This window comes from Boleophthalmus pectinirostris, unplaced genomic scaffold (assembly GCF_026225935.1).
Source record: "Boleophthalmus pectinirostris isolate CB_2022bp ecotype Guang Dong unplaced genomic scaffold, ASM2622593v1 HiC_scaffold_19, whole genome shotgun sequence".
Taxonomy (NCBI): Eukaryota; Metazoa; Chordata; class Actinopteri; order Gobiiformes; family Gobiidae; genus Boleophthalmus; species Boleophthalmus pectinirostris.
Genome location: NW_026571140.1, coordinates 37,358,799 through 37,386,419, shown reverse-complemented (window position 1 = coordinate 37,386,419; position 27,621 = coordinate 37,358,799). Strand labels below are relative to the sequence as shown.

Below are 27,621 nucleotides of genomic sequence, written 5' to 3'. Positions count from 1 at the left end.
AAAGAGTGTGTAGAATATATAATGAAAGAATAATTAAAAGAACACTTATACAAAAGAACAATTCTTTAAACAAAATGTAGAGGAATATATTTTTTGAAGATATTTATATGTTTTAACATCTTTTTTGTTTTTAACATTTTTTATTGTCTGGAAGTAGGGCTATTGCTTTATTTCATTACCGTAATGCTGTCCATTTGGTTTTGTATGGCCAACATAACAAGATTGAGTCTGTAAAGAGAAAACAGATCTTTGGGAATGGAAAGGAAATGTGAGTAAGTGCGGAAGTGGAGACACAGAGAGAGAGAGAGAATCAAACTAGAAACTGTAGTTTGACTTCCTCTCACTGTCATTTAGGGAAATAACATGTGGGTGTTGGTTGTTCCAGAAAAGTGAAACTCCAAACCGAAGCTGGAGCCATGGCCAAATGCGACTATACGTTAAAGCTGGTGATAATTGGAGATTACGTCGTCGGGAAAACGTGCTTCCTACACAGATTTGTTGAAGGCACGTTCAACGGACAAGTAAATGTCACTATCGGTAAGAAATTACACACTGACATTTGGTTCTGGTCCATGGTGTTGACCTGTTCAGTCCTGGTTTAGTCTAATAGTCTAGTGGGGATACAGGGGCTGTATCCAACCTACTTTGATCCCAAAAGGGGCCGGATCAGAAAACTCATGGCATATATACCCCAAAAATAACAATAAGTTCAAATATTTGTGCAGAGAAACGCAAATTTATTACAGAAATCTTTTTTAATTGATGAACTCTTTCTTTTACAAAATATTATAATATTATGAACAACCTGAAACTTTAAGAAAAATGTAATTTCAACACAATGTTTTAACATTAACTTGGATGCAAATAGGAATAAATTCATTTTTTCTTGGAAAATCCTGCACTTGGCTCCACTTTTCTCATTTTTGACATTTTACTGATGAGGGTGTCACGGTCAACAGTCAAAACGATCGTCCTTTAAGAGCGTTTGGAAAGAGACAAGTCTTCATTTGTGCTGCTCTGGTGGGAGGGGCCACACACAGAGGCACCGGAGACACTGCTATGGTAAGCGGCGCAGAAAAGTACCAATATTTAATAGAAAATATAATTAAAATATTTTTGTAGAAAATTAGCTGAGGGCCAGATTAAAGGTCTTGGAGGGCCGGATCCAGCCCCCGGGCCGTATGTTTGACACCCCTGGTCTAGCCTAATAGTATTTACTTTAGAATTTCTGATTTGTCTTCCTCGCCTGGCTCTGTCTTAGATTAAACTTGTTTTGGCAATGCAAGGCAAGGCAAGTTTATTTGTATAGCACAATTCGTACAGAAAGTTATTCAAAGTGCTTTACATAATAAGAAAAACATTAAAATCACAATAAAAACTAATCAAAACATGAATAATCATCATAAAATTAAAGATTAAAATTAAAAAATTTTAAAGAGACAGAAAGAAAGAGAGAGACATGAATTACATAAATTAGAGAGAAGAGTGTGAAATGAAAACCTTTCAGTTATATGCACAGTTAAACAGAACCATTTTGAACCTGGATTTAAAACAGCATCACTGTAGAAGTCTGTCTCACATGTTCAGGAAGACTGTTCCTGGTTTTAGCTGCGTGAACCTGAAACTCTGACTCCCCGTGTTTAATCCTGACTCTGGGCACCAGCAGGAGGCCGGTCCCTGAGCTCCTCAGAGTGTGAGATGGTTCATATGACATTAACATGTCACAGATGGATTTGGCACTCGGCCATGGAGAGACTTGTACAAGCAGAGCTGCTTTAAAGTCTCTGAGCCACAGGAGCCAGTGCAGAGACCTGAGCACAGGACTTATGTGCTTGTACTTCCTAGTTTGAGTCAGGACCCGAGCTGCAGCGTTCTGGATGTTCTGCAGCGTCTCACAGCTCGTTTGAAGCTGTGAGACAAGACAAACGCATGGATAACGCATGGATCCAAGTCTGCTTTAGACACTATATGTTTGATTTTTGCTATTTTTTTAGATGGTAAAAGGCTGCAGATGTTATTGATTTGAAAAAAAAAAAAGAAAAAATTGATTTGGTATGGTCTGGAATGGACAGGGGCAAGTCTAGACCCTAAATATTTTCAGCACTCCTAAAATTACGAAGTCTTTGTTATTTGTTATTTGTTATTTGTTATTATTATATCTGTTGAATGGGGAAAATGGGGACATGGCTGTGGTCTGCTGTGGGAGCAGCACCAGTAAAATGAACAATGAACATTGGGTGGATTGACAAACTGATCCATAAAGCTGGTCATGTGATCTGCTGTGAGCTGGAGACATTTTTCACAGTGAGGGACACAAGTAAACTGGACAAACTGGTCTCCATCATGAACACTCCTGCTCACCCACTGCACCAGACTATAGAGGGACAGATAATACTCCCTACAACTGTACAACAGCACACCCACTGCACCAGACTATAGAGGGACAGATAATACTCCCTACAACTGTACAACAGCACACCCACTGCACCAGACTATAGAGGGACAGAGGAGCTCATCTCCAACAGGCTCCTACAGCTCCGCTCAAACAGTGACAGATACAGGACTACATTCATACTATAATACTCCCTACAGCTGAACAACAACTCACCTTATGTAACAGATAATACTCCCTACAACAGTACAGCAACTCAACCTTATGTAACAGATAACCCTATGTCCTGTCAGTCATCACATCATTGTTGTCTTCATATGACCTCTTGTATAAAGCTGTGATTTTATACAGTATTTTATTAATTATCTTTCTATGTTATTTTGACTTGTACATTTACATAATTATGTCTCATCTGACACTTGTCTCTTGCTCTTTTTTTACTACTTATTTTATTATTACAATTTATATTTTTGTTGCTCTTTGTTACTGTATTATATTGTGATGTGTGAGCTCATGTGTCCAAATAATTTCCCTTGTGGATCAATAAAGTTGTCTAAGACTAAGTTCTCAAAATGGAAACAAGAAGCTGATGAAACCTCCACCTGAAAAGTTACACAATGCACCTTTAACTTCTGCAGTTTTGCATGACAATAGTGTTTTGTTTTTCTTTAGGTGCTAACGTCACAAAGAAGACGGTAGATTTGGACGGCAAGAAAATCTTACTTGAAATATGGTGAGTGCTTTCTTTCAGTCTAAAACTTTTAACTTATTTACTACATTTACTAACTGTCATATTGATTCATAATTTTCTATCATAATTTGCCAACAAAAAAACAATCTGTATCTCTGGTAATACGAGGTGTCTTTTGTTTCAGGGACACAGCGGGTCATGAATCCTTCAGAAAAGTAATTCCATTGTACTGCAGCCAAGCTAAAGTTAGTAAAATTAATAAATTATTCTTTTATTTATTCAGAAGAGTCTCATTTAGTTGATATTCAATTCAGTCTAATGCTAGGTTCAGACCATGGCGTCAATATAATGCTTCTAGTTAGACCACTTTGAGGGCAGGCTATAGACCAAACTAGCGCACTTACGGCTCCATCGACTCCAGCTCATTTTATATAGAAAAACTGTCGTCACTCTCTCTGTAACTGCTGCTGTTAGGCTCGTCATTTTGGTCTTAAAATGTTCATATTGACTAAAAATGTTGCTTAAAAACTAGAAAAGCACTCAGAGAGCGCAGACCTCCGCCAAGGACTACAGTCCCCCTCATATTAATTGTGTTTTCCATAAATATTTGTCTCGTATCTTTCAATTTGTAATATGAAAGAGGATCCCATTGTTCATCCCTGAGTCAAATTTCATGGGGTTTGGTCAATAATTAATCGAGATATTGAGAAACAAAATTTTTGGCCCCATTTACCACAATGTTAACTAAAATTCCAAAGTGATCCAGAATCCAGGATTTCTTCCGGATCACCCCCAAAATGAAATCAGTTCTTCCTTTTCACATTTCCAACAAATCCTGAAAATTTCATCAGAATCGGTCCATAACTTTTTGAGTTATGTTGCTAACAGACAAACAAACAAACAAACAAACAGACAGACAAACGCCGGCACAAACATAACCTCCTTGGCGGAGGTAATAATAACTCAACCTGTGTAAAATAATAACCCAGCACTGGACCAACAAAACTTATTTTGACCCAGCACTTTGGGTCATTATTTTAACACAACTTTTCGGGTAATTTTTTTTCTACTAAATTCTGGGTTATATTTACTTTATCTGCTGCTGGGTTCATTATAATAAATGGGTTAAAGCAGGACTGTGACCAGCTGCCAATATTTACAGATATAACTGTCAGGGACCTAAAGATGCCAAAGTGACCAAAACTTAGGTATCAAGCATAAACTGTTCCTCTTTGAATCCCATTGTGTGTCCAACAAGAAAGTTCAAATGAAAGCACATTCAGTCCGGCTCCGTGTGGCTCAGTCTGTGACACTCACACTCAGACCGGAGCTCTGCTGTTGTGTCAGTGTCTTTGAAGGCTGCACAAGGACCACATGTTCATGAGATAACAGTTCATTTATGAAGGGAAAAGACTGTTTATGCTTATGTTACATTTGCAATGATCCAACTATGACCCAACCTGTTTGCCCAGCGTTTGAGTTAAGCAAAATAACCCAAAAGAGTGACCTGACCACGCAAACCCAGCAGCTGGGTGGAGAAAATAACCCAACGTGCATTCACAGTTGTCCATATTTTTGGTTCTAGATTTAGCCCAGTTTGAGTCCAAATTTAGACTTGGTTTTAGTCCTGGTCTTGTTAATTTAAATGAAACAAATGTTTAGGTTTACTTTCAGTTTAATTTTGATGTGATGATTGTCCAAGCTTGAGCGTACTCTTGTTCTTTTCCAGCTTTGAACATTCATAATAGTATTTTTGTAGCTTTGTTCCGGTGAATGGCAGGTGGATTAACCAATCACAGTGAAGTGTAAACTATCAGAAGAAGCAGATTGCTTTAGTTCATTCACTTCTCGATGCCAAGTCACTCTATTCACCGCTACAAAGTGGAGAAGATCATATTGTTGACTTCTAGTTGCTGCATTGTGAACATTTAAGTATTTATTCTTAACTTCTCTGGTCAAACTTCGGCATTGTTTTCGTCCTTCTCTGACCCCTGGCCTCTGCCTCAGTTGGAGTTTATGGTCTTGTCTCATTTCTCGTTCCTCACTTTCTTCTTCTCGATTCCTCTCCTCAATTTTGCAGGAAATGGGTGAATAAGTCCCACCCACAGAGGAGGCAAAGCGAGGAGAGGATATAAACTCCTCACTGAGACAAATAAAGTTTGATTATTTTATCTTACTCCTGAAGCCTCCCTCATGTTTACTCATTCCTTCCGTGGTTTTCTTTGGTAACACCACTTGACACTGACAATGACACATTTAATTGGCAGCTGGAAAATGGAAGATCGAGGAGAAAGAAGCGAGGAAAGAGAAATGAGACGTGGCCTGTTTCTGTGAGATTAAAGTTGGTACTTTCTGTACCGACTTAATATCCTGTCCCTTGTGACCTCACTTCCTGTCCATGCAGGGCATCATGCTGGTGTATGACGTCACCAACGAGAGCACCTTTGACAACCTGAAGGACTGGATCAGCTTCATCGAGGAGGTGAGACTCCAGTTACACAGTTAAGTCACAATGTAACACTCAAAATATCAGTAACAGCACATTATTAAGTAATTTTGTGAATCTAAATATCCTTTAGTGAATGCTGTAATAAAACTTAACTGTTTTCTTATACACTATATACTTGTACTTACACCCTGTATTTCTCAGCATGCCCCCTCAGATGCAGACAGGATACTTCTGGGAAACAAATGTGACCCGAACGACAGCACACCCAGACAGGTGTCCAAAGAAAGAGGAGAGAAGGTACAGACTGTGTGAATGTATTTAAGTGTAAACCAAGGACATGATATTTAAAGACTGACTGTTTTGTTTTGGTGTCTGTAGTTTGCGACAGATTATGGAATAAAATTGTTGGAGGTCAGTGCAAAGTCCGGCATCAATGTAGAAGAGGTGAGTGCAAAAGTTTGTTCTCCAAATTTAGAAAGAATCCCACCTGATTTAACATGATTAAACCAGATCTAAAACTGAACTAAACCCTGACTGAAGTAGTTCTAAACAATGAAAAACTAAATCTTGTTTGACCCGGCCACCATCGGTTTAGACCAATCACAGAGCTGATTGAGGTGCCCAAAGAAACCGAAACAAACATGGTGATGCTAGTTTATCTATTTTAGCAAATTTTAGCATGCAATTAAAGCTGTCATCTGTAAATTTATTTGATTTGTTTCACCAATAGATGGCAAATTTTAAATCTGCCCCCCTTCCCCTCTCTGGTCTTCTGTCGGGTTTAAGGAGGAGTCTGATAGTCTGGGTGTAGAGGCTGTTAGCCGTTCTAGTGGTTCTGGCTGTAACCTGTTCCTGTAACCTGTACGTCCAGAAGGAAGCAAGTGAAACAGGCGGTGTGCTGGGTGGGAGCAGTCCCTGAGGATGTAGTGAGTCTGGTGCAGGTGGCGGGAGGTGTACATGGTGACAGTCTCGGGTAGGGTGGACCCAAGAATCTCCCAGCACTTTTCACCACCCTCTGGAGTGTGTGCTTCTCTGCTTTAGTGCAGCTGGAGAAGTTTAGTTTAGTTTATTTATTTATTTAATGAGACAGGGACAGTGCACAATAAACATTAACCTTAACAGGAGAGATGCTTTGTAACAGGTTATAGTGCCAGTGCTAATTTCCACTTGTCGTCACTGGGCAGGTTGATGTTATAGTTCATAAAATCAAACATACAGCATCATAACAATTCGGTAGTGTTCTCATCTAAGAATTGGTGTGTGAACAAGCCCTCAACTCTGAATATCTCCCAGTCCGTGGAGTGGAAGCAGTCCTGTATCTCTGGGATCACACTTTTTAGCCATATCTTAGGGTCTTCTCTGGGCCGAACATCTTTATGATGGTTTAGAGCATTTACAGATGGTAGTTTTAAACAACATTCTTGTATCTTGTATTTCTCTTTTCAGGCCTTTTTCACTCTTGCCCGGGACATCATGAGGAGACTTCCTCAGGAGGACAATAATGCGCTCAGCGGTAGAGGATGTTCACTTTTGTAGGCGGAGTCTGGAGCCGTGGGACGCTCTGATTGGTCCTTGTGGGGTATAGGCTTTTTTCAATGGGACACAGACATAAAATACAGACTTATCCAAATGAGACGGGGGAATGTACTGAAGGAAGGATATTATTTGAGCTTTTTATGGTTTTGAATTAACTTTTTAACTTAACGTTTTTGAATTTCGTGCATTACATTGCACTGTGTTGCGATCAAACTAACTTTTTAAAAATTGTTGTTTATTTTATTTCTTGTTTAATCTTGTTTAAATCCTGGTTTAGTTTTATTTTTCAGCCAACTAAACCTTACAGTGAATATGATGCCGTGATAATGGGGATAATATCACTTCTATGCAAATAACATCAGTTTATTTTGTTCTTGAACCAAAGATTTAGTTAAAACTTTGCATTTTGTGTTCTTAAATGTCTAGTTTTCTATACTTTGATGGCATATCTGTGTGTTTTGTTTAAGCTTAAATTGTCGCATTGAGAAATTGTTGTTGTCAGAGCATTGAGGGAAGTACATTTCTTTAACCAAATAAAAGAAAATCATACTTTGTAGTGTGTTTAAATGTGTTGTGTTTTGGGGGCTGTTTGGTGACATCTAGTGGCAATAGTGGAAATTACAAGAGGTTTAGAAGCACCGGATTGAACATTGATATCCTGAGATTTCCACTTTAAAGAAATCTGTATTAAGAAAACAAGAGACGATAATTTAGCATATTTGTGTTTACATTTTGGCCTAAAATAACACTTTGTGAGGTTTCATACAGATTTATTGCCTGGAAATCCAGAAGGATATCTCTCTGTATTTGTTAGACAGATCCATATCAGCCGCTGGTACAGCAATGAGTTTGGATTTTACGTTTATTATGCACATTTTAAGACTATTGATTGAAAAGATTATGATCACAGTACAAGTATGTAAAGCAGGGGTTGTCAAACTATGGTCCAGGGGCCACATGCGGCCCTCAGACCAATTTTTCTTAGTCCTCAAGCCTCCTGCTGAACTGACAAAATTCAGGAAGTAAGTACTGTTTGGCTGTCCTGTGCTGCTTCTTTTAGAGTCCTGTTTTAGTCTTGTTCCAGTCCTGGTTTTAGTCCTGGCTCAGTTCTGGCCCAGTCCTGGCTCAGACCAGCTCACTGCTGACTAAACACATGGGAAGTAGTTGTTTCCAAATTCAAAGTAAAAATCATTGATATTGCTACTAAATATCCACACGCTTATTCATTTATTTATTTTGCGCCGCTCTCAGTTTGAAGACTTCAGGGGCCGTTTTGCTGATTCCTGCCTCTTTTTGGATCATTTAAAAACTCAGATGGAGCCTTGTCTTTGCCATGCTGTCTCTGCATCAGGCCTGTCATACATCTTGTCCATGACAATGTGTGTCTTTTCTTAAATAAATAAATAAATAAAGGCTATGTGTAAATATATATATACGGTGGTTGGTCTCTCTCACCCTCATCCAGCTTGGGCCTGGGAGCTTACAGTATCTTTGCAGTTCCCAGTACTGGACTTTCCTGGACTGAGATGTCTGTTGTTTTCCCTGGTATCTGCTGTAGCCTATTCCAGTTCGGGGGTTATAGTCCCGAGTGCTCCAATCAACAAGGGCAGCACTGATGCCTTCACTTTCCAGGCTTTCTCCAGCTCCTCCTTGAGCCCCTGGTATTTCTCTAGTTTCTCGTGTTCCTTTTGCCATACGTTGTCATCGCTTGGTATTGCGATGTCCACCATCACGGGTCTGCTCCGTTTCTTATGTCTGGTTGGTTCACCATCACCATCATCATATATTTTTTTTATTATTTTATTTCTTATTATGTATATATTATTTTTTATTATGTATATGTGTATATATACAAAATATATCCCAAATGAACAATTGTTAAAACAAAATGAAGGTGGAAATTCTGTAGATATTGTATGATCCTTTATTGTATGTCTGGAAGTATTGCTTTTCATTATTTTTGTGCGTTATTTACTGCGTTTGGTTTTGTGTATATGATATTTGGCCAGCATAACGAGAGTCTGTGTGAGAAAACAGAGATCTTTGCTAATGGAGGGGTGTCTCTCAGTGTGTGTCGCAATGTGAGTGTATGAGGAAGCAGAGAGAGAGAGAGAGAGAGAGAAGTGTACTTATTGAAAGATTTACGCTGTTGACAACGCTGCAGTGCCTCACATTTCGGGACATTTTAGCGCAGATACTGTAGTTTGACCGCCTCTCACTCTCATTTACAGAAATTGATCAGCTGGTTCCCAAAAGTGAAACTGTTTCAGCCCCACGAGCGCGACGCGGCTGATCGGAGGTCCGCTGATCCAAACCGGAGCTGGAGCCATGGCCAAATACGATCATAAGTTCATTGTTTTGATGTTAGGAAGTAATTGCGTCGGGAAAACGTGCCTCTTCCACAGATCCGTCGATGGCACGTTCAAAGCAAACTCAACAGCCACTATCGGTAAGAAAATACGCACTGGCATGTGGCTCTGGTCCATAGAATTGACCTGTTCATTCTTGGTTTAGTCTAATAGTCTAACTGCATCCTCACGTTTAAACACTAAACGTTTTACATTGTGTTTATTTTCATTGTTGATTGGATGAATCAACCGTATCCGTGGTGTTGCATTAATGAAGCTACTCACCATTTCACTTTGTTCGTCTGCACCACGCGCCTTTTACTTGAAGTTGTTCTTGTAAAGTTGCTGTCTGATTTTGTTTTTGAAAGTGTTTTATATTTATCCTCCACATCTGTAAACTTTCCATAGTCCATCACGAGTCATTCCCCGAGCTCCTGATGCGACGCGCGGTGTTTACGCGACTGTAGTGGTTTTAGAGGACGTATTTTGAAAGGGCATCGGAAGTTTATTTTGACACCGCGTGCCCATTTCCTGTCTTGCCCCTGATCAAAAGCCTTGAGACGCTCCGTTTACAATGAAAAATTTTAACTCCAACCAATACACGCATCAAGAATCTCAGACTTCCGGTCATTGCACAGTGCATACTGGGAAGGATTTTCCAAAAAAGTGAGCATCAAACCGCCATGTTTGATTTTCCCAGTGAGATGCATCTATTGACAAAGCCGATCTTTTCATGTCTTTTGAACCGTATCACTTTTGTTTCTGGTTCTGATATTGTCAAAATTTTGTTTTGGGATTCGGACATCGTTAATTGTGTGGTTGTTGGAGCAGCAGAAAACGGCTCAAGAAATGTGTTTGCGAACTCCATAAATGCAAAAGTGAATCAGATGTGTGTGACTGCAAACCTCTGTTCAAACTCTTTCCCTTCCCAACGGAATTGAAAAATAGTGAAAGGCGAAGACGAGAGGCAGTATTGATCCACAGGAAGGACCAAAAAGGAAACATTTCACTGTCTAAAATTTAGACTGTTTGCAGTGAACATTTTGTATGTGGAGCTCCATCAAAGTGGGATCCTGTTTGTTAAGCAAGAGGTGCAGAAGACAAACAGGCTGAGCTTGCACTTTCACACTTTCTTGTTCTTGTGGTTTTACAGCAACATCACGTCTTGGTCTCTTTGCAGTGGAAGGTGTTTCTGGTGCCTTTCGCTTTGGCGTTGACTTTTTAAATTTGTAACCAAGGCTGAGTGAAGGATTGGGTTTTGCTTTGATGGTGCTCCACATACAAAATGTTTGCTGCAAACTTGGGATGATTTAGGCGGTCATAGTTTCCTTTTTTGTCCTTCCCGTGTATCCAATCCTGCGCATCACCATCGCCTTTCACTATTTTTCAATTCTGTTGGGAAGGGAAACAGTTTGAACAGAGGTTTGCAATCACATAAATCTGTGAGGACATCCAACAACCACACAATTAACGATGTCCGAATCCCAAAAACTAAAATATGATAATATCAGAACCAGAAACAAAAGCGATATGGTTCAAAAGACTTGAAAAGATCGACTTTGTCAATAGACACATCCCACTGGGAAAACAAACATGGCGGTTTGATGCTCACTTTTTCGGAAAATCCTTCCCAGTATGCACTGTGCAATGACCGGAAGTCCGAGATTCTTGATGCATGTATTTGAGCAACCTTTGAATGAGTGTGTCATTCGTTCATTCGTTTTTCAAAATAAAACCAAAAATAAGAATAAGAAGAAACAACTATTTTCTTCATAATCTGTCTCCAAAACCAAAGTGAAAAAACAGATAATGAATAGTCATACAGTGGAACATTCCAGGTAAAGCAATAACATCTCCATGGAAACAAGAAGCTGATGAAACCTCCACCTGAAAAGTTACACAATGAACCTTTAACTTCTACAGTTTTGCATGACAATAGTGTTTTGTTCTTTTCTTTAGGTGCTTGACTTCAAAAACAAAATGTTTGAGTTGGACGGCAAGAAAATCTTACTTCAAATATTGGTGAGTGCTTTTTTTCAGTCTAAAACTTTTAACTTGTTTACCATAAAATTACAGGTACTGGTAATTGTTATATTGATTCATAATTTTCTATCATAACTTGCAAAAAAAACAAAAAACTATCTGTATCTCTGTTAATGAGGCGTCTTTTGTTTCAGTGACACAGGGGGTTATCCATTACACAGAGGAATAATTTCGTCCATGTGCAGATATGCTAAGGTTAGTAAAATTTATTAATTATTCTTTTACAGGATTTATTTAGAAGAGTCTCATTTAGAGTTAATATCCAGTTCAGTCTAATGCTGGGTTCAGACCACGGCGTCAATATAATGCTTCTAGTTAAACGTCTTGGAGGGCAGACTATACAGTAGACCAAATGGACATAGTTCACCCGTTAGCCACTGAGTTACAAATAGGAAGTGTTCATCGGCGCACTTCTGACTCCATAGGGATCAGACTCCTCCTTTTAGTCTTAAAACTAGACACAAAAAAAAATGCTGCTTAAAAATAACCCAACCTGTATAAAATATTAACCCAGCACTGGACCAACAAACTCAGTGTTATTTTGACCCAGCAATTTGGTTTATTATTTTAACACAACTTTTCGGGTTATTTTTTTTCTACAAAATTCTAGGTTATATTTAATTTATTTGCTGCTGGGTTCATTATAATAAATGGGTTAATGCAGGACCGTGACCAGCTGCCCATATTTACAGATATAACCGTCTGGGGCCTAAAGTGACCAAAACTTATGTATCAAACATAAACTGCTCCTCTTTGAAAAATAATCCCATTGTGTGTCAAACAAGAAAGTCCAAATGAAAGCACATTCTATCTTTTTCTTTCAAAATTTGTCAAAAGTGAAGTAGACTGAGCTAGCACTAGTCACTTAGGCAAACAAACACTCTAGCGCCAGCTAGTGGCGAGTGCAGTCATGACAGGACTGAGCCGAGGCCAGCACTGAGCACAGTTTTAACGCTAGGGCAAGCAGATAATCCCCAGAACTATACTAAATCTGATAGGATACTCATTTATTTTATGTTTGATAGAGTTTTAGACCTAAAAAATACAAAATTGTGATTTAATTTATGTAATAAAATCACTGGTTTTACATTTTTTGTTGGAATGTCATAGTAGCAGAGAGCAGGCCCACCACTGTAAATGGTCACATTTTTCTATAGCTTTACAACAAGGAACCACTCACCCATTCATTCACCAGTGTACACAGACACTGTGGGCAAAGTGGGTTAAGTGTCTTGCCCAAGGACACAATGACAGCATTCATCTGTGGGAGCTGGAATCACACCAGCCAACCTGTGGGTCAGTGGATCTGACCGCTCAACCTGTGATGTTTATGTCGAGAGCTGGAATCAAACCTCCAACCTTCAGATCAGTGGGCAAATGCTCTACCAACTGAGCTACTGCCGCCCCGTATTAATGTTGATAATGACCACCACAGTGCTATTTTATACATTTATTTTGTAAAAGTATTTTTAAATAAATCATTATATTAAAAACATGTCCTGCCATAAACGATAACACATTATTAATTCCGCAGTAAAATGATCATCAGACTGTCCGTGTTTTAGTTTGTTCTTGTTAAATTTGGTGAAGTGACAGAAACCTCAGAGGTGAAAACATTTCAGTGTAAGGAGATTCTACTGTGGAACAGAGTCAGAGATGCTGACGTACAATGCCTAACAAACACAAACATGGATTTATCTAACCCGGGCTCAGACTGCACCTGGTCCAGCCGCAGCTCAGTGTGGCCCAGTCTGTGACACTCACCGTCAGACCGGAGCTGTGCTGTTGTGTCAGTGTCTTTGAAGGCTGCACAGGGACCACATGTTTATGAGATATCAGTTCATTTTTGAAGGGAAAAGACTGTTTATCCTTATCCCCTTATCCCTGTCCGCTGTTAGGACATTCAACAACCACACAATTAATGATGTCCGAATCCCAAAACTAAAATATGACAATATCAAAACCAGAAACAAAAGTGATATGGTTCAAAAGACTTGAAAAAATTGACTTTGTCAATAGACGCATCCCACTGTAAAATCAAACATGGCGGTTTGATGCTCACTTTTTCAGAGAATCCTTCCCAGTATACATTGCACAATGACTGAAAGCCTGAGATTCTTGATGTGTCTATCAAGAAGAAGGAAGCAAGGAAAGAGAAATGAGGTGTGGCCTGTTTCTGTGCGAGTTGGTAGAGTTGGTACTATCTGCACCGATGCCATTTCCCGTCCCCTCTGACCTCACTTCCTGTCCATGCAGGGCATCATGCTGGTGTATGACGTCACCAGCGAGTGGTCCTTTAACAGCCTGAAGGACTGGATCAGCTTCATCGAGGAGGTGAGACTCCAGTTACACAGTTATGTCATAATGTAACACTCAAAATGTCATATGTGCTGCCCTCTAGTGGATATCCAAAGTCAGTGCAATGAGGCTGTGGAATGAAGCAATTAATTGTGATTATTGACTGATTACAAATTAGATATTTATGATTAGTCAGTCAATTGTGTCTTAGTTGACCACATTCGTTATTAGTTAGATATAGTTAAGTAAAACTTTTATTGAGATCTCAAGTAAATAATCGTAATTTCAACTATAGTCTAATTTAGGGCTGAACAATGTGGGAAAAATAACATTTTTACAATTTTAGTTTTTATAATAGGATTCTGTTCAAAGGTCACAATTTAAACATGAGAATTGACAAAAAGAAATATGAGATGACAAAATAATACAGCAATCACAGATCTAAATTACAGGGTTGACAGTTTTTTATACAGCATGAGACAGGATATTTTGTTGTTTGTGTAAAAATTATTGCAACCTTTGCAGTTCTCTAATTTTGTCTTTTCAAATTGCGATATCAATTTGATTAATTTTGCAGCTATAGCCTAATTAAAATAGTTGTGATTATATTTTTTTCTGTTTTTGGGGGCTCTACAATGCATGAAGGCAAGGGAAGTTTATTGCACAATTCGTACACTAAGTAATTCAAAGTGCTTTACAGAATAAGAAAGACATTAAAATCACAAAACAAACTAATCAAAACATAAATAATCATCATAAAATTACTACTATTAATCATCATACAGTTACTTACAATTGTAACAAACCCCAAGTTCTGTTTAATGTTTTGAACAAGATTGTAAATCCCTTTTGTTCTGTAGAATTTTTGCTGCCCCAGACCCCAGTGTTGTTTCTCCCTGTACAGTTGATTTTAGAGACTTTGAGCCTATGACCCTCTCTGACTTATCCGAGATCGTACAAAGTCTAAGAGTCGCAAACTGTCCCTTCGGTCTGCTGCCGGATAAGATGTTTTAAAGAAGTTTTTCATTGTATTGATCCTTGTATTTAAAACTTGATTAATGTGTCCCAAACACAGCACAGAAACTGCACTTTTGAACATTTTTATGATCTGTTTTTAATTTCTGATTCTGGTAGCTTTTCTGTGCTGGTGCTCCTAGACCTGACAGAGGCATTTGACACTGTTAACCACAAAATTCTGGATGTTGCTGACTTTTCTGAACCTAAATGACAATAAAACTGAAATTGTGATATTCGGAGAATCTAATTTGGCCTTTAATCAGTTGTTTTCCTACTGCCACCTGTTTTTAAAAAGCCTTGATGTTTTTATTGATGATGCTTTTAAAATGGACAAACCGGTTTGTCCATTTTAAAAGCATCATATTACCGGTGGCTCTGTGGTCAAAAACAGCTTCTTTCAGCTCAGACTTTTGGGGAAAGTAAGTCCTACCTGCCTCCCAACCAGCTGGAAAAGGTAATTCACACATTGATTACGCACTGAGATCAGGACTTGTGTGCTTGTAATTCCTGGTTCGAGCTAGGAGCCGCAGAGTTCTGAATGAAATCAATCTTAAACATGCACAAGTGTTTAACGCCAACACAAATGTCTAAATATCTAAATATCTAAATATCCTTTAGTGAATGCTGTAATAATACTCAACAGTTTTCTTATACACAATATACCTGTACTTATACCCTGTATTTGTCAGCATGTGCCCTCAGATGCAGACAGGATACTTTTGGGAAACAAATGTGACCCGAACGACAGGAGCCCCAGACAGGTGTGCAGAGAAAGAGGAGAGATGGTACGGACTGTGTGAATATATTGAAGTGTAAACCAATGGTATCATATTTAAAGTTTTGTTTTGCTGTTTCTAGTTGGCGATAAATTGTGGAATGAGGTTTTTGGAGGTCAGTGCAAAGTCCGGCGTCAATGTAGAAGAGGTGAGTGTACAAGTCTGTTCTCCAACTTGGCACAAATATCATGAAAATGTGGAAAAAGTAGAAACAATCCCACCTGATTTAACATGATTAAACCAGATCTAAAACTGAACTAAACCAGGACCGGATCAGCCAGTCTAATTACAGATGGTAGTTTTAAACAACACTCTTGTATCTTGTATTTCTCTTTTCAGGCCTTTTTCACTCTCGCCCGGGACATCATGACGAGACTCAATAAGTAAATGGTGGGTTGAACGATAATGCGCCCGGCGGTGGAGGATGTTCCCTTTTGTAGGCGGAGTCTGGAGCCGTGGGACGCTCTGATTGGTCCTCGTGGCGTATAGGCCTTTTCAATGGGACACAGCCACAAAATACAGACTTACCCAAACAAGCTGAAGTAAAACAAGACGGAGGAACACACTAAAGGAAGGGTCTTATTTTATTTCTTGTTTAAACTTGATTAAATCCTGGATGGAACATGATGCTATGATAATGAGGGACACTTTTTTTTTTGTAATTTTTTACTTTTGGTGAATTATTTGTATATTTTAGCAGTATGTTTATCACTTCTATGCAAATAACCTCAGTTTATTTTGCTCTTGAACTAAATATTTAGTCAAAACGTTGCATTTTGGGCTTTCCTATACATTGATGCCTTACCTGTGTATTTTGTTAAAACTTAAATTGTCACATTGAGAAATTATTGTTGTCAGAACGCTGAGTGAAGTGCATTTCTTAAACTAAGTAAAAGAAAATCATACTTTCTAGTGTTTTTAATGTGCTGTGATTTTGGAGCTGTTTGGTCACATCTAGTGGCAAAAGTGGAAATTACAAGACATATCCTGAGATTTCCACTTTTAAGAAATCTCTATTAAGGAAACAAAAAACATATTTCACTTTCTGATAGTGTTTATACTGTTTTACATTTATTATGCACATTTAAAAACTGCTGACTGAAGAAATTCACAGTACAAAAATGCCAAATGTTCTATTTTTCTGCACACAATTCCTGGGAATATTCTGTAGATAATGTATGTTGTACCGTTTTTTTATTGTCTGGGAGTAAATAAAGACAGTTGCTTTATTACATTTTGTGTATATAATATTTGGCCATCATAACTAGAGTCTGTGTGAGAAAACAGAGATCTTTGGTAAGGGAGAGGTTATGAAGAAAAAAAAAAAAGGATGTATGTCTCAATGTGTGTCTCAATGTGAGTGTATGCGGAAGCGGAGATAGAGAGGGAGATGGAGGTGTAGAGAACTCAAATCGACTTATTAAAAGTTGTTGAAAACGCTGTAGTGCCTCACATTTCGGGACATTTTAGCGAAAACACTGCACTTGTGAAATAAGGACTTCTCCTTATTGGATCAGCTGGTTCAAAAAAAAAAAAAAAAAAAAAGTGAAACTGTCAAATCTGGAGCTGGAGCCATGGCCAAAACGTACGATCATCTGTTCAAGCTGCTGCTGATCGGAGATGACGGCGTCGGGAAAAAGGACATCCTCTTCAGAGTCACGGGAGACACGTGCAACACAACCTTTATAACCACTATGGGTAAGAAAATACGCACTGACATTTGGCTCTGGTCCACTGTGTTCAGACCTGTTCAGACCTGGTTTAGTCCTGGTCAGTGTTGGGGAGTAACAGATTACATGTACTGGAGTTACGTAATCAGAGTACAAATTATGAGTAACTGTATTCAGTTACAGTTACTGTTTCAGTGAGTGGTAATTGGATTAAAGTTACTTTGTTGAAATAAATGGATTACAGGGCGGTAATTTTCAGTTTTCACATTTTGGGCTAAACCAGGACTAAAACCAGAACTAAACCAGGACTAAACCAGAACTAAACCAGGACTAAACCAGAACTAAACTAGGACTAAACTAGAACTAAACCAGAACCTAAACTAGGACTAAACTAGGACTAAACCAGAACTAAACCAGGACTAAAACCAGAACTAAACTAGGACTAAACCAGAACTAAACTAGGACTAAACTAGGACAAAACCAGAACTAAACTAGGACTAAACTAGGACTAAACCAGGACTAAACCAGAACTAAACTAGGACTAAACCAGGACTAAAACCAGAACTAAACTAGGACTAAACCAGGACTAAAACCAGAACTAAACTAGGACTAAACCAGGACTAAAACCAGAACTAAACTAGGACTAAACTAGGACTAAAACCAAGACTAAACTAGGACTAAACCAGGACTAAAACCAGGACTAAACTAGGACTAATCCAGGACTAAAACCAGGACTAAACTAGGACTAAAACCAAGACTAAACTAGGACTAAACCAGGACTAAAACAGGACTAAACTAAAAAGCATGACAATATCAAGTAATCTAAAGTATTCAGATTACGTTACTCACTGTAAGTAATTTAATGGATTACTTCGAGATTGGGGTTGATCCGGATGGTTTAATTCAGTTTATTACAATACAATCATGGCGACTTTAAACAGCAAAAACAACATAAAATTGTCCAAAATCGCCAGCTCGTTAGATCAGCTGCCATAAAGTCGTCCTCCTGGGTTGTGGAATAGATCCCTGTCTAATTTTGATAAGATAAGATATGCCTTTATTAGTCCCACAGTGGGGAAATTCCAGTGTTGCAACGCGCAATTTCAGAACAGCAGGAAAAGGTAACATATAATAAAACAGATAATAAATAATATCTTAAAAATAATTTAAAAATAGACTTAAAAATAATTGCACATGGATATAATTGAATGGCACATGTTCAGTGTTAGCAGTGTTTGTTGTACAGTCTGACCGCTTTATTAGTTTAATCATCGCTCGCTCTGTGACCTCCAGTATTTGTTTTTTTTTTTTTTATGTTAGATCTTCTTTCATAGGAAATAAGTGAATGTTTTGCTTTGACTTTCACTGGCGATTGTGTGTATATGACGGGACGTAATCTGGTGAAAGTGGGTTATCATTCTTCATACCTACAAAAAATGTATCAGTTCATTTACTGTAAATCCCTTCTTCATTTGTGTGGAGGTCCCTCACCAGAAATGAAATGGTGACTGTGCAGACGATTGTACTCAGTGGGCTCCCATCCTTCTCTTTTTATGTCCATTATCAGTGTTGGGGAGTAACAGATTACATGTACCGGAGTTACGTAATCAGAGTACAAATTATGAGTAACTGTATTCAGTTACAGTTACTGTTTCAATGAGTGGTAATTGGATTACAGTTACTTTGTTGAATTATTTATTATTATTCCAAGCATAAAAATAACAGGCCTAAATGTGTCCCTGGAAGAAGTGTATTGGCCTATAGTTATTATAGATGTATTAGTTCAGTTATTTCACAATACTGCACCTTAAAGACACAATGTTTATTAGTCTTATGTTCTTACACGAGTTATTTGCGTAAACCTTTGACCCGAATAAACAAAACTGACAAAAGCTCAAACATTCGGCCTAAATGAGGAACAGGGCTCAGGGTTATAACAGGCTGAGACGGGGACATGAGCTTTAGTTGATGTCATCAGGTCCCAAAGTTGAGTGTGCACTTGTGAACTCCTCAAGTCCATTCTCTGAGTCTGCTCCCAGTCTGTACCCCGGAGTACTCGAGTACAGAGTCTGCAGACTGGTTTCTGTTTCTCAAATGTAAAGTGTCTTACCGTGGTCTGGTCTGGGCGTGGTAGGGCCTCCAGGTCATCACTCACTGTCCGTCTTGTTCCTCCATAATGTGTCCTGTGTTTGGTACATGTGGCTAATTTACCAAGGATATAAGAGTATATCCTTCGCTGACTTATTACCCATAATGCAACAGGATCATTGTAGAAGGAAAAAAAAGGGGGACATGGATGCAAGGTTCCCACAGTCATGGAAATTCTGGAAAAGTCATAGAATTTTAGTATCTCTTTTACGCAGCTTCAACTTAGTTCTCATTAGGTTATTACGATCATTTCCGAATGTCTGTGTCTTTTGTTTAAAAGAGACACCAATAAATGCACTGACAGTATTTTGAATGTTAAAAAATTATAATACCAAACCATAAGGTGAGTGGAAAACAGTGGATTAACATTTCATATTTAGCTCTAAAAGTCTACAGATGTAGGTGCCGTAATGTCATGGAAAATTCACTTGAGGTCATGAAAAAGTCATGGAAAATTTTTGAAACTTGACACTTGTGGATGTTTCGAATCAACTTATGTCTAATTGAAATAACGGTCATAATAATTATAAGTCAAACAAGCAATAAAATAATCACAAAAATCACAAGTCCTCAAAATGTTTTATATAACAGGAAACTGAAAGTCATACAGATCAAACAATGGAGCATTCAGCTTCATGGAGACAAGAAACCATCAAAGAAGTGACAAAGTTTTACATGACAATAATGTTTTTGGTTTTTTTTTGTTTTTTCATAAGGTGCTGACTTCAAAATCAAGACAGTAGAGTTGGACGGTAAGAAAATCAAACTTCAGATATGGTGAGTGCTTTTTTTGAGTCTAAAACTTTGAATTTGTTTATTGCAAAAATCCTGGTAAATCATATATTGTAAAAAAAAATATATATATACACACCATATTTTTTGGACTATAAGTTACCCTTTTTTCGTGGTTTGGGTGTTTCCTGCCTGAGAGGCTCTAGTCTTGTGTGTCAGTATCTGCTGCTCTTATTACTTCTGTACCACTGTCACTTGGCTCTACTGCGCATGTCTCCTACAGAAAGAGCCTCTGTCCTGCTGTAAGTAGGGAAATATTCAGTAGAAAATGGTAATCAAGCAGCAGAAAGAAAGTTTGGATTGAGTGATGACTGGAACCGGGAGGATGCACCATGCAACTTTCCTGAAGTCACTGGATGAATTGACAAAGTCTGGACTTCATTGACACCAAAACCATCCTGTCGGGATTCAGAAAGGCCGAAATAATTCTAACTGGAACTAATGCTGAGTCTGACGACAGCTACACAGAAAAGGAAGCGGCGCTCTGTTTACCTCCGGAGGTCGTGGAGTTGCTCAGAAGTGACACTGAGGATGAAGAATTCATTGGATTTAGTGATTTAAAGTGAGATGGAGAGTTCGTTAAACTTGTTCTGTTCTGTTGTTTATGTTATAATTATCTGAAGAACTGTTCATATGTGACGTTAACAGTCTGTTGTTCTCTGTTCTATTGTTATTACTAGTCTTTCAAGATGAAATGTAGGTTTCTGGTCTCTGATTTTATATACCAAATTTCCCCCCAAAAGTGCGACTTATATATGTTTTATTTTTTTGTCTTCATTACGCATTTTTTGGCTGGTGCAACTTATACTCCAGAGTGACTTATAGTCCAAAACCTACAGTATATCTCCAGTAATATGAGGCGTGTTTTGTTTCAGGGACACAGCGGGTCAGCAGCGCTTCAAAACAATAACGACGGCCTATTACAGAGGAGCTAATGTGAGTAAAACTAATTCAGAAGTGTCTTATTTAGAGTTGTTATCCAATTTAGTTTAATGTTGGGTTCAGACCGTCGCATCAAAATCACGCCAACCGCTTCTAGTTAGATGTGGAAATGGACATAGTTAACCTGCGAGCCGCCACGTTCCAAACAGGAAGTGAGCATGGGAGCTTTTCTGGCTCCATCAGCTCCAGCTCACTTTATATTGAAAAACTGTTGCCTCCGTCTCTGTAACTGCCGCTGAAAGGCTCGTCGTACCCGCTCCCGGCTAAACCAGCGGTCTGGGCGGGAAGGGGCCTCAACTTCAACACCGTCAACGGATCATGATTTGTTTTTTCAGTTTTCAATTTTATGTTTAAATGAATAATGGAAAAACGGACAACAACCGATTCCCGTTTACATGACTGAAACTGCGATGCCAGACTTTTGTGCTGCATACGGACTGAACCAGGATTAAAACAGGACTAAACCAGGTCTAAACCTGAACTGAACTAAGTCTAAACCAGGTCTAAACCAGGTTTAAACCAGGTTTAAACCGGTCTCAGTCCTGGCCTCAGTCCCAGTTTGGTCCTGCTCTGGTCCCGGTCTCAGTCCAGACCTGGTCCTGGCCCGTCCTGACACTCAGTCCTGGTTCAGTCCTGGTTCAGTCCTGGTTCAGCTCTGGTTTAGTCCTGGTTAAGTCCTGGTTTAGCCTTGGATGTGAGTGCCAGGATGCACTCACAGTTCTTTTGTCCTTGTTTTAGCCTAGTCTCAGTCCAAATGTAGACTTGGTTTGGTCCTGTTCTAATTCTGGTCAAGTCTATGTTCTGGGTTTAGTCCTGTCCCCTCTGACCTCACTTCCTGTCCGTGCAGGGCATCATGTTGGTGTACGACATCACCAACAAGAAATCCTTCGACAGCCTGCAGGACTGGATCAGAGACATGGAACAAGTAAGACTCCAGTTACACAGAGACGTCATAAAGTAACACTCAAAACTGTATTTGAGCAGCCACACAATGGATGAATGAAATCAGTCTTAAACATGTTCCCCAAAAGTGTTTAACCCCAACTCAAATTAAGTAGATAAATATTCTAAATATCCTTTAGTGAATGCTGTAATAATACTACACAGTTTTCTTACACACTGTACTTGTACTTATACCCTGTATTTTCCAGCACGCCTCCTCAGACGTGGAGAGAATAATTCTGGGAAACAATTGTGACCTGGACGACAAGAGACAGGTGTCCAAAGAAAGTGGAGAGAAGGTACAGACTGTGTGAATATATTAAAGTGTAAACCAGTGATATTATATTTAAAAATGGACTGTTTTGTTTTGGTGTTTCTAGTTGGCGACGGACTATGGACTAAAGTTTTTGGAGATCAGTGCAAAGTCCGGCATCAATGTAGAAGAGGTGAGTGTACAAGTCTGAAACACTTCAGACTATTTTAGCAAAAATACAGACTTTTATTTTTGACAAAAGTGCCGAGGGGAGCACTTTGGGAATCTGTGGACAGGAAAGGTGCTTTTCTCTCAACTGGATTCCATTTTTTCTTGATTGATAATGTGTGGATGTTAGGGTGCATCATTTGCCCCAGTGTCAGAAATTCAACTTGTACCCACTTTTAAAATGTGACAATACCAAATAAAAGAAAATCTGTGGAATATTAGCTCAATTCAATAATATCTACTGGCTCCACCAAGTCTCTTAAGTTCCACCTTAACGGTGTCCATAAGGCTCTGGCAGAAAAATTTAATTTTCTCAAATAACTTTAAAATTGATGCATTTAGGGTCATGGTTTCAATGAAAGTTGAATATAAATTTAGCTGTTGTGCATTTTTTAAACCAATTGTATATCTCTGTCTTCATAAGTGTTTTTCTTAATAATCCAATATCCACAAAGGCCAAAGATGAAATGAGAGACATAAAGTTTGTTCTTTCTGTAGTGATCATAGACTGTATAAAAAGTGGAGTAAGCGAGTGTGACGTCACCAGAGCGTCCCAATGACAGGTATGTCTCAGGGTTTGGTAAACCCAAGTTTCCAGAAAAGATAAGGATGTTATTAAAGAAAAACAGATTTTTCAGCTCAGATTTAAGGCTTCTGCAGGTACTAAACTTCAGAGGCTTGGTGGACCCAGCAGACATCAATAGAATTTCATGAAATCTCTCATGGAAGTTTACTTTGGCAAGTTTAAAAAAATGACACTAGGTACAGATTGATTTTAAAAAAAATTTCAAAACGTTGGGCAAATGATGCACCCTACACATCTCAATCTGTGTGAGTCAGGTCAATGAACAACATAAAAGGGGCAAAACCTCAATGTATTTAAACCAGGGGTGTCAAACTCAAAATTAAAAACTGGGTCGTGGGTCAAACTAAATATTTACTTTAAAATTTCAACAGCCTCTGCATGTTTTCTCTTCTTTTGAGATATGTAATGTTAAACCTTTTCTTATTAAAATAAATGTTTAATAATAGTTTTGCTTAAACACTGAATCCAGAAAAAGCATAAATGTAGTGACTATTTGTCAAAGAAAAGTAACAAACAAAAGCCGTGAGCAAACTCAGAACTAAACATAACTCAAATAATCACTTTTGGGCACATAGGCAACATCTAGTGGTAAAGTGTAAGAATTACAACAGGGAGGGTTGGCAGTTCTTATTACAGATGACAGCTTTAAACATCTTGTATCTCTCTTTTCAGGCCTTTTTTACTCTTGCCCGGGACATCATGACGAGACTCAACAGCAGGATGGTGTGCTGAACAAAATCAAAATAAGACATTCTATTTTCTTAATATATGTTTTATTGGGTTTTTTTTTTACATTTTGAGTGACGTGACGTGTTTCCTCCACATCTATCCCCAGTTATTAGAGTATCATGGAAAAGTTCGATATTTTTTTGTCACTCATTTCAGAAAAATATCCTAATAAATGGAGATAGTTAGTGGGAGTCACAGTCGAAACGCAAAGCTCTAGTCTTTACGTTTCTTTTTCTTTATGTATAATTGTTTTAGTTTAACTCTTACCACTGAATGTCTCAAAAATTGCATCAGATAAAATGTTTATATACATCCCTAATAAAAAAAATAATACATAACGTTTTTCTGTCTTCCTCAGAATGACAATAACGCGCCCGGCGATGGAGGTCCAGAGAATGTTTCACGATGTTTGCTTACGTAGGCGGAGTCCTCGTGGCGTATGGGCCTTTCTTGACAGCACACAATGCCACAAAACAAAAGACTTGTTGAACTTTCTGGAATTTTGCGTGGAACATTTCACTGTGTTGAGCGCTGATGCTTCAAACAAACATTAACAACAAAATGGAGACTGTTAGGTCACACCAAAGCCAGTGATTATTGTTATCTATTTTATTTGTTGCCCTTTTCTGCCATTTTTAATTAAAGGTGCATTGTGTAACTTTTTTCGTGACCGTGAGTGGCTTGGGGTTCAGTGAGTAAGGCTAAAAAAAATGCAGACACAGACAGGTAGTTGTGGTCCACGGTTTACTTTTGTTTTCCAATGATACAAAAGTGCAAGTGCAAAAAAAGTGCAGGGTGCAAAATGGAGGCCGGCAGCAGTTTCCTCTCCAGCAGCAGAACCCAGACTGATGTTTGGAGGCGCCTTTTATGCTGGTCCTACTGATTGGATAAAACTACTATGCTAAAATAGGGATGGTAAAAATTATCATTAGCTTAAAATCATAACCTAAACCTCCATAAAACAACCCAAAACCAGTTAACTATTAAAATCACCAACTATATACATAAAAACCCTAAAACCATACACCAATTAAATGTTAAAACCCATAAACCAATAAAACACCTAACCTAAAACCCCTGTACAAAATAATACACATGGTCCAGCCCGGAACCTTAAAAGAGGGAGCTCGTTTCCAGGGGACGCTTTTCGCACCTGGACAGAAGATAAAAAGGAGTTAAGTAAAAGCAGATCCACACCATTCATTAAAACACAATAAAATACACTACTAAACACAACAACACTTAAAACATTCCAAAAACAGATATTGCACCATATATTGCACAACTTCAATTTAAAATGTAATTGGTAATTGTCTCCTTTTCCTCCAGGGACAAGCAGCTTCCAATTAAAGTGCCACTGTGCCTCAGGATTTAAAAAAAATGGTAAAAGGAAAGACAATAAATATTTTTTAAAACCAATTGTGTGCAATTTATTTTGTCATGTGCAAATATGTTGAAAGCGCTGTGTGCTATGAAAGTGCAGTGTTTTAAAGTGTCCTAGTGAAGGGTGAAGGTGCTTAGTGCAGTTCTGGGTAACAAAACAACCTGTTTGTTACAGTCTGTCACCTGCTTGTTTCTATGGAAATGTCATTGCGCTGCCTGGAATGTTCCACAGTATGACATTAAACACCTCTACTTCACATTTATTCAATTACAGATGGATTTACAGCCTAGAAATACCTAGAAAAACAGGCATTTTGACTGTGAGCAGGGTTGCCTGCCTCTCCACAGATCTGACCTGTAACTTGGTCTGGTTGGGTCTCCATGAAGATAAAAAAAAGTTTAATACCAGGGATGTCAAACTCAAATTCACAGAGGCCAAAATTAAAAACTGGGACAAAGTCGAGAGCTAAACTATTCTCTTCTTTCAAGATATGTAATGTTAAACTTTTCTTATTAAAATAAATGTTTAATAATAGTTTTGCTTAAACACTGACATTGACAAACATTGCAAAATATAAAATAACAAAATTTTAAATAATGTCTCTATAGCCTATCTGTAGTATATATCCGTTTTGAACTCCTTTTAAATGTTTCTTTTCTTTTTTTTTTTTTTTTCCCCCCACAAGTCAATAACCTGTCAAGATGCACCAACACATTTGCAAAGCATTCTGGGATTTGTAGTATTAGTGGTGCATGTGCTGTACTGGTGCGGCAGCCGGTTGACCAGCTTTAATATATATTTGATATGATCTCGCGAGCCAAATAGAATTATATCGTGGGCCAAATTTAGCCCCCGGGCCTGAGTTTGACATGTCTGTTTAATACCATACTGTGAAACATTCAAGACAAAGAAATAACATCTCCATGGAGAAAAGCATTTTACAGACCCGCCACCTGAAAAGTTACACAATGCACCTTTAAAGTGGAACTACACACTAAATAAATTTTTTCTGCTACTAAACTGTGAGCAAACCAGGTAAATTTGCATCTTCTGGTCAAAAATAGTCAAAATCAAAGCATGTGGTGCCTCCAGTTGTAATTTCAAGTAGCTGGTGACATCAGGCATGACTTTCCTGATCATAGTTTGTAGTAAAGTAGGAGTAGGACTAGTATAGCATGCTGGGAAATATTTTGGTCGGAAGCAATAAACACGATAGCGGTCAAACACAGTGCGTAACCTTGCGTATTTCTCCCCAATAATGGTAAATTCCTGCTGCATTATCGGATGCACAAATAGAAGCACGAAAGAAGGAAAATGTCTTTTTCGTATTCCGAGTGAAAAGAACCGCTAATTTTGAATTAAATGGCTTTCAAACATCCGCAGAGCAAACATAGAAGATCGTAGCAAACCGTGGACTCCAACAAGTTCAACAACACATCGAGACTCTTGGAGGTTTTCATCTTTTCTGCTGTGAATGGCCCAGGAGTTTCCACCAAGTCATTGTGGATATCGCCGAAGTGAATATTTGGCCAGGTAGTTGGCGATTCAGACCAGAAATTTGGTTTGGTCCACGCTTTGTAGGGGTTGAAAAGGGTGATTTGTCGTCCGTCGATGCTTATGACCAATTTCTGGTCAAATGGTCGGTAAATAACCGGGATCAATACCCTTTATGTGCTTTCTCGCTCCGTCCGTCATGTTGAATTAGTGTTTCTTGCTGCCAACCAAAATAATTCCCAGCATGCAACGCACGCTTTTGTCAACAATGAAACTCGCCTATAACTTCAAAATAATGTACTGATGTAGACATAAACGTCATGTGCTGGTGCAGTGAAACTGTCACCATCTCTGAACAGTTCTCAAAGTCTTGTCACAATACTTCAAATAATCCACCTCCACATTCAAATGCAAAACTACAAAACTGTAACTCCTCATTTTAATCCCAACATTTTACTTTTATTTACATGAACATTTGTTAAAATAGTGTCTTTACAATTCAGAAAATGTAGAAAAGGACATGGGAAAACACTTCTTTTTCTTCTCGTAAGCCTTTTGGTGGATTTTTGGTTCGAATTAGGCACTTTCCTCTTTAACTTTAATTCAATCGTTTAGAATTGAACTGGGAGATTCCACTGAGATCGTGAAGAGTGATACTTTGTGGTGACATCCCGCTGCGTGCGTGCACGTCTGTGGAGGAATGTTCAGCAGTTACCGCGGTGACACAACGCACACATAAGCAAACACTTCCCGTTTTTAGAATGTTTGAAAACTGAAGAAATAAATATATACTGAATGGATTAAACACATTTTCAGTCCTTGTTATTTTGTCTAAATTGAATAACAGCTTCAGACAGAGCAGTGCTTCCAGTTAGCGTCACACAGGGGTGTAGTGGGCGTGGC

The 27,621-nt window shown here is 38.5% G+C and overlaps 4 protein-coding genes across 5 annotated transcripts in view; 3 read left to right on the top strand and 1 right to left on the bottom strand.

Annotated features, from left to right (window-relative positions):
* Positions 1–334: 334 nt before the first annotated feature.
* On the top strand, positions 335–7,622 carry LOC110169060 (ras-related protein Rab-8B-like). Its single transcript, XM_020934563.2, has 7 exons — positions 335–537; positions 3,065–3,125; positions 3,268–3,328; positions 5,488–5,565; positions 5,734–5,829; positions 5,911–5,976; positions 6,979–7,622. Exons 1-7 carry the CDS (start codon positions 417–419, stop codon positions 7,066–7,068), a joined length of 573 nt encoding a protein of 190 aa, XP_020790222.1. The 5' UTR covers positions 335–416; the 3' UTR covers positions 7,069–7,622.
* A 1,297-nt stretch (positions 7,623–8,919) lies between these two features.
* On the top strand, positions 8,920–16,784 carry LOC110169061 (ras-related protein Rab-8B-like). 2 transcript variants are annotated; one of them, XM_055154564.1, is made up of 8 exons: positions 8,920–9,519; positions 11,379–11,437; positions 11,594–11,654; positions 13,530–13,622; positions 13,716–13,793; positions 15,464–15,559; positions 15,633–15,698; positions 15,890–16,784. In XM_055154564.1, the coding sequence occupies exons 1-8, from the start codon at positions 9,397–9,399 to the stop codon at positions 15,935–15,937; spliced, it is 624 nt and encodes a 207-aa protein (XP_055010539.1). In that variant the 5' UTR covers positions 8,920–9,396; the 3' UTR covers positions 15,938–16,784. The 2 variants fall into 2 exon arrangements, with proteins under 2 accessions (XP_055010539.1, XP_055010540.1); XM_055154565.1 differs by lacking the exon at positions 13,530–13,622 and having other exon boundaries at positions 8,933–9,519.
* A 109-nt stretch (positions 16,785–16,893) lies between these two features.
* Positions 16,894–24,498, top strand: LOC110169059 (ras-related protein Rab-8B-like). Its single transcript, XM_020934562.2, has 8 exons — positions 16,894–17,248; positions 20,085–20,145; positions 21,036–21,096; positions 21,950–22,027; positions 22,254–22,343; positions 22,425–22,490; positions 23,784–23,834; positions 24,199–24,498. Exons 1-8 carry the CDS (start codon positions 17,125–17,127, stop codon positions 24,259–24,261), a joined length of 594 nt encoding a protein of 197 aa, XP_020790221.2. The 5' UTR covers positions 16,894–17,124; the 3' UTR covers positions 24,262–24,498.
* A 2,645-nt stretch (positions 24,499–27,143) lies between these two features.
* katnb1 (katanin p80 (WD repeat containing) subunit B 1) overlaps positions 27,144–27,621 on the bottom strand; it is a 21,165-nt gene continuing 20,687 nt past the window's right edge. Inside the window, exon 20 of the mRNA XM_055154563.1 lies at positions 27,144–27,621. This exon is cut by the window's right edge and continues 1,016 nt beyond it. The gene's annotated coding sequence lies outside the window, so the exon portion shown is untranslated.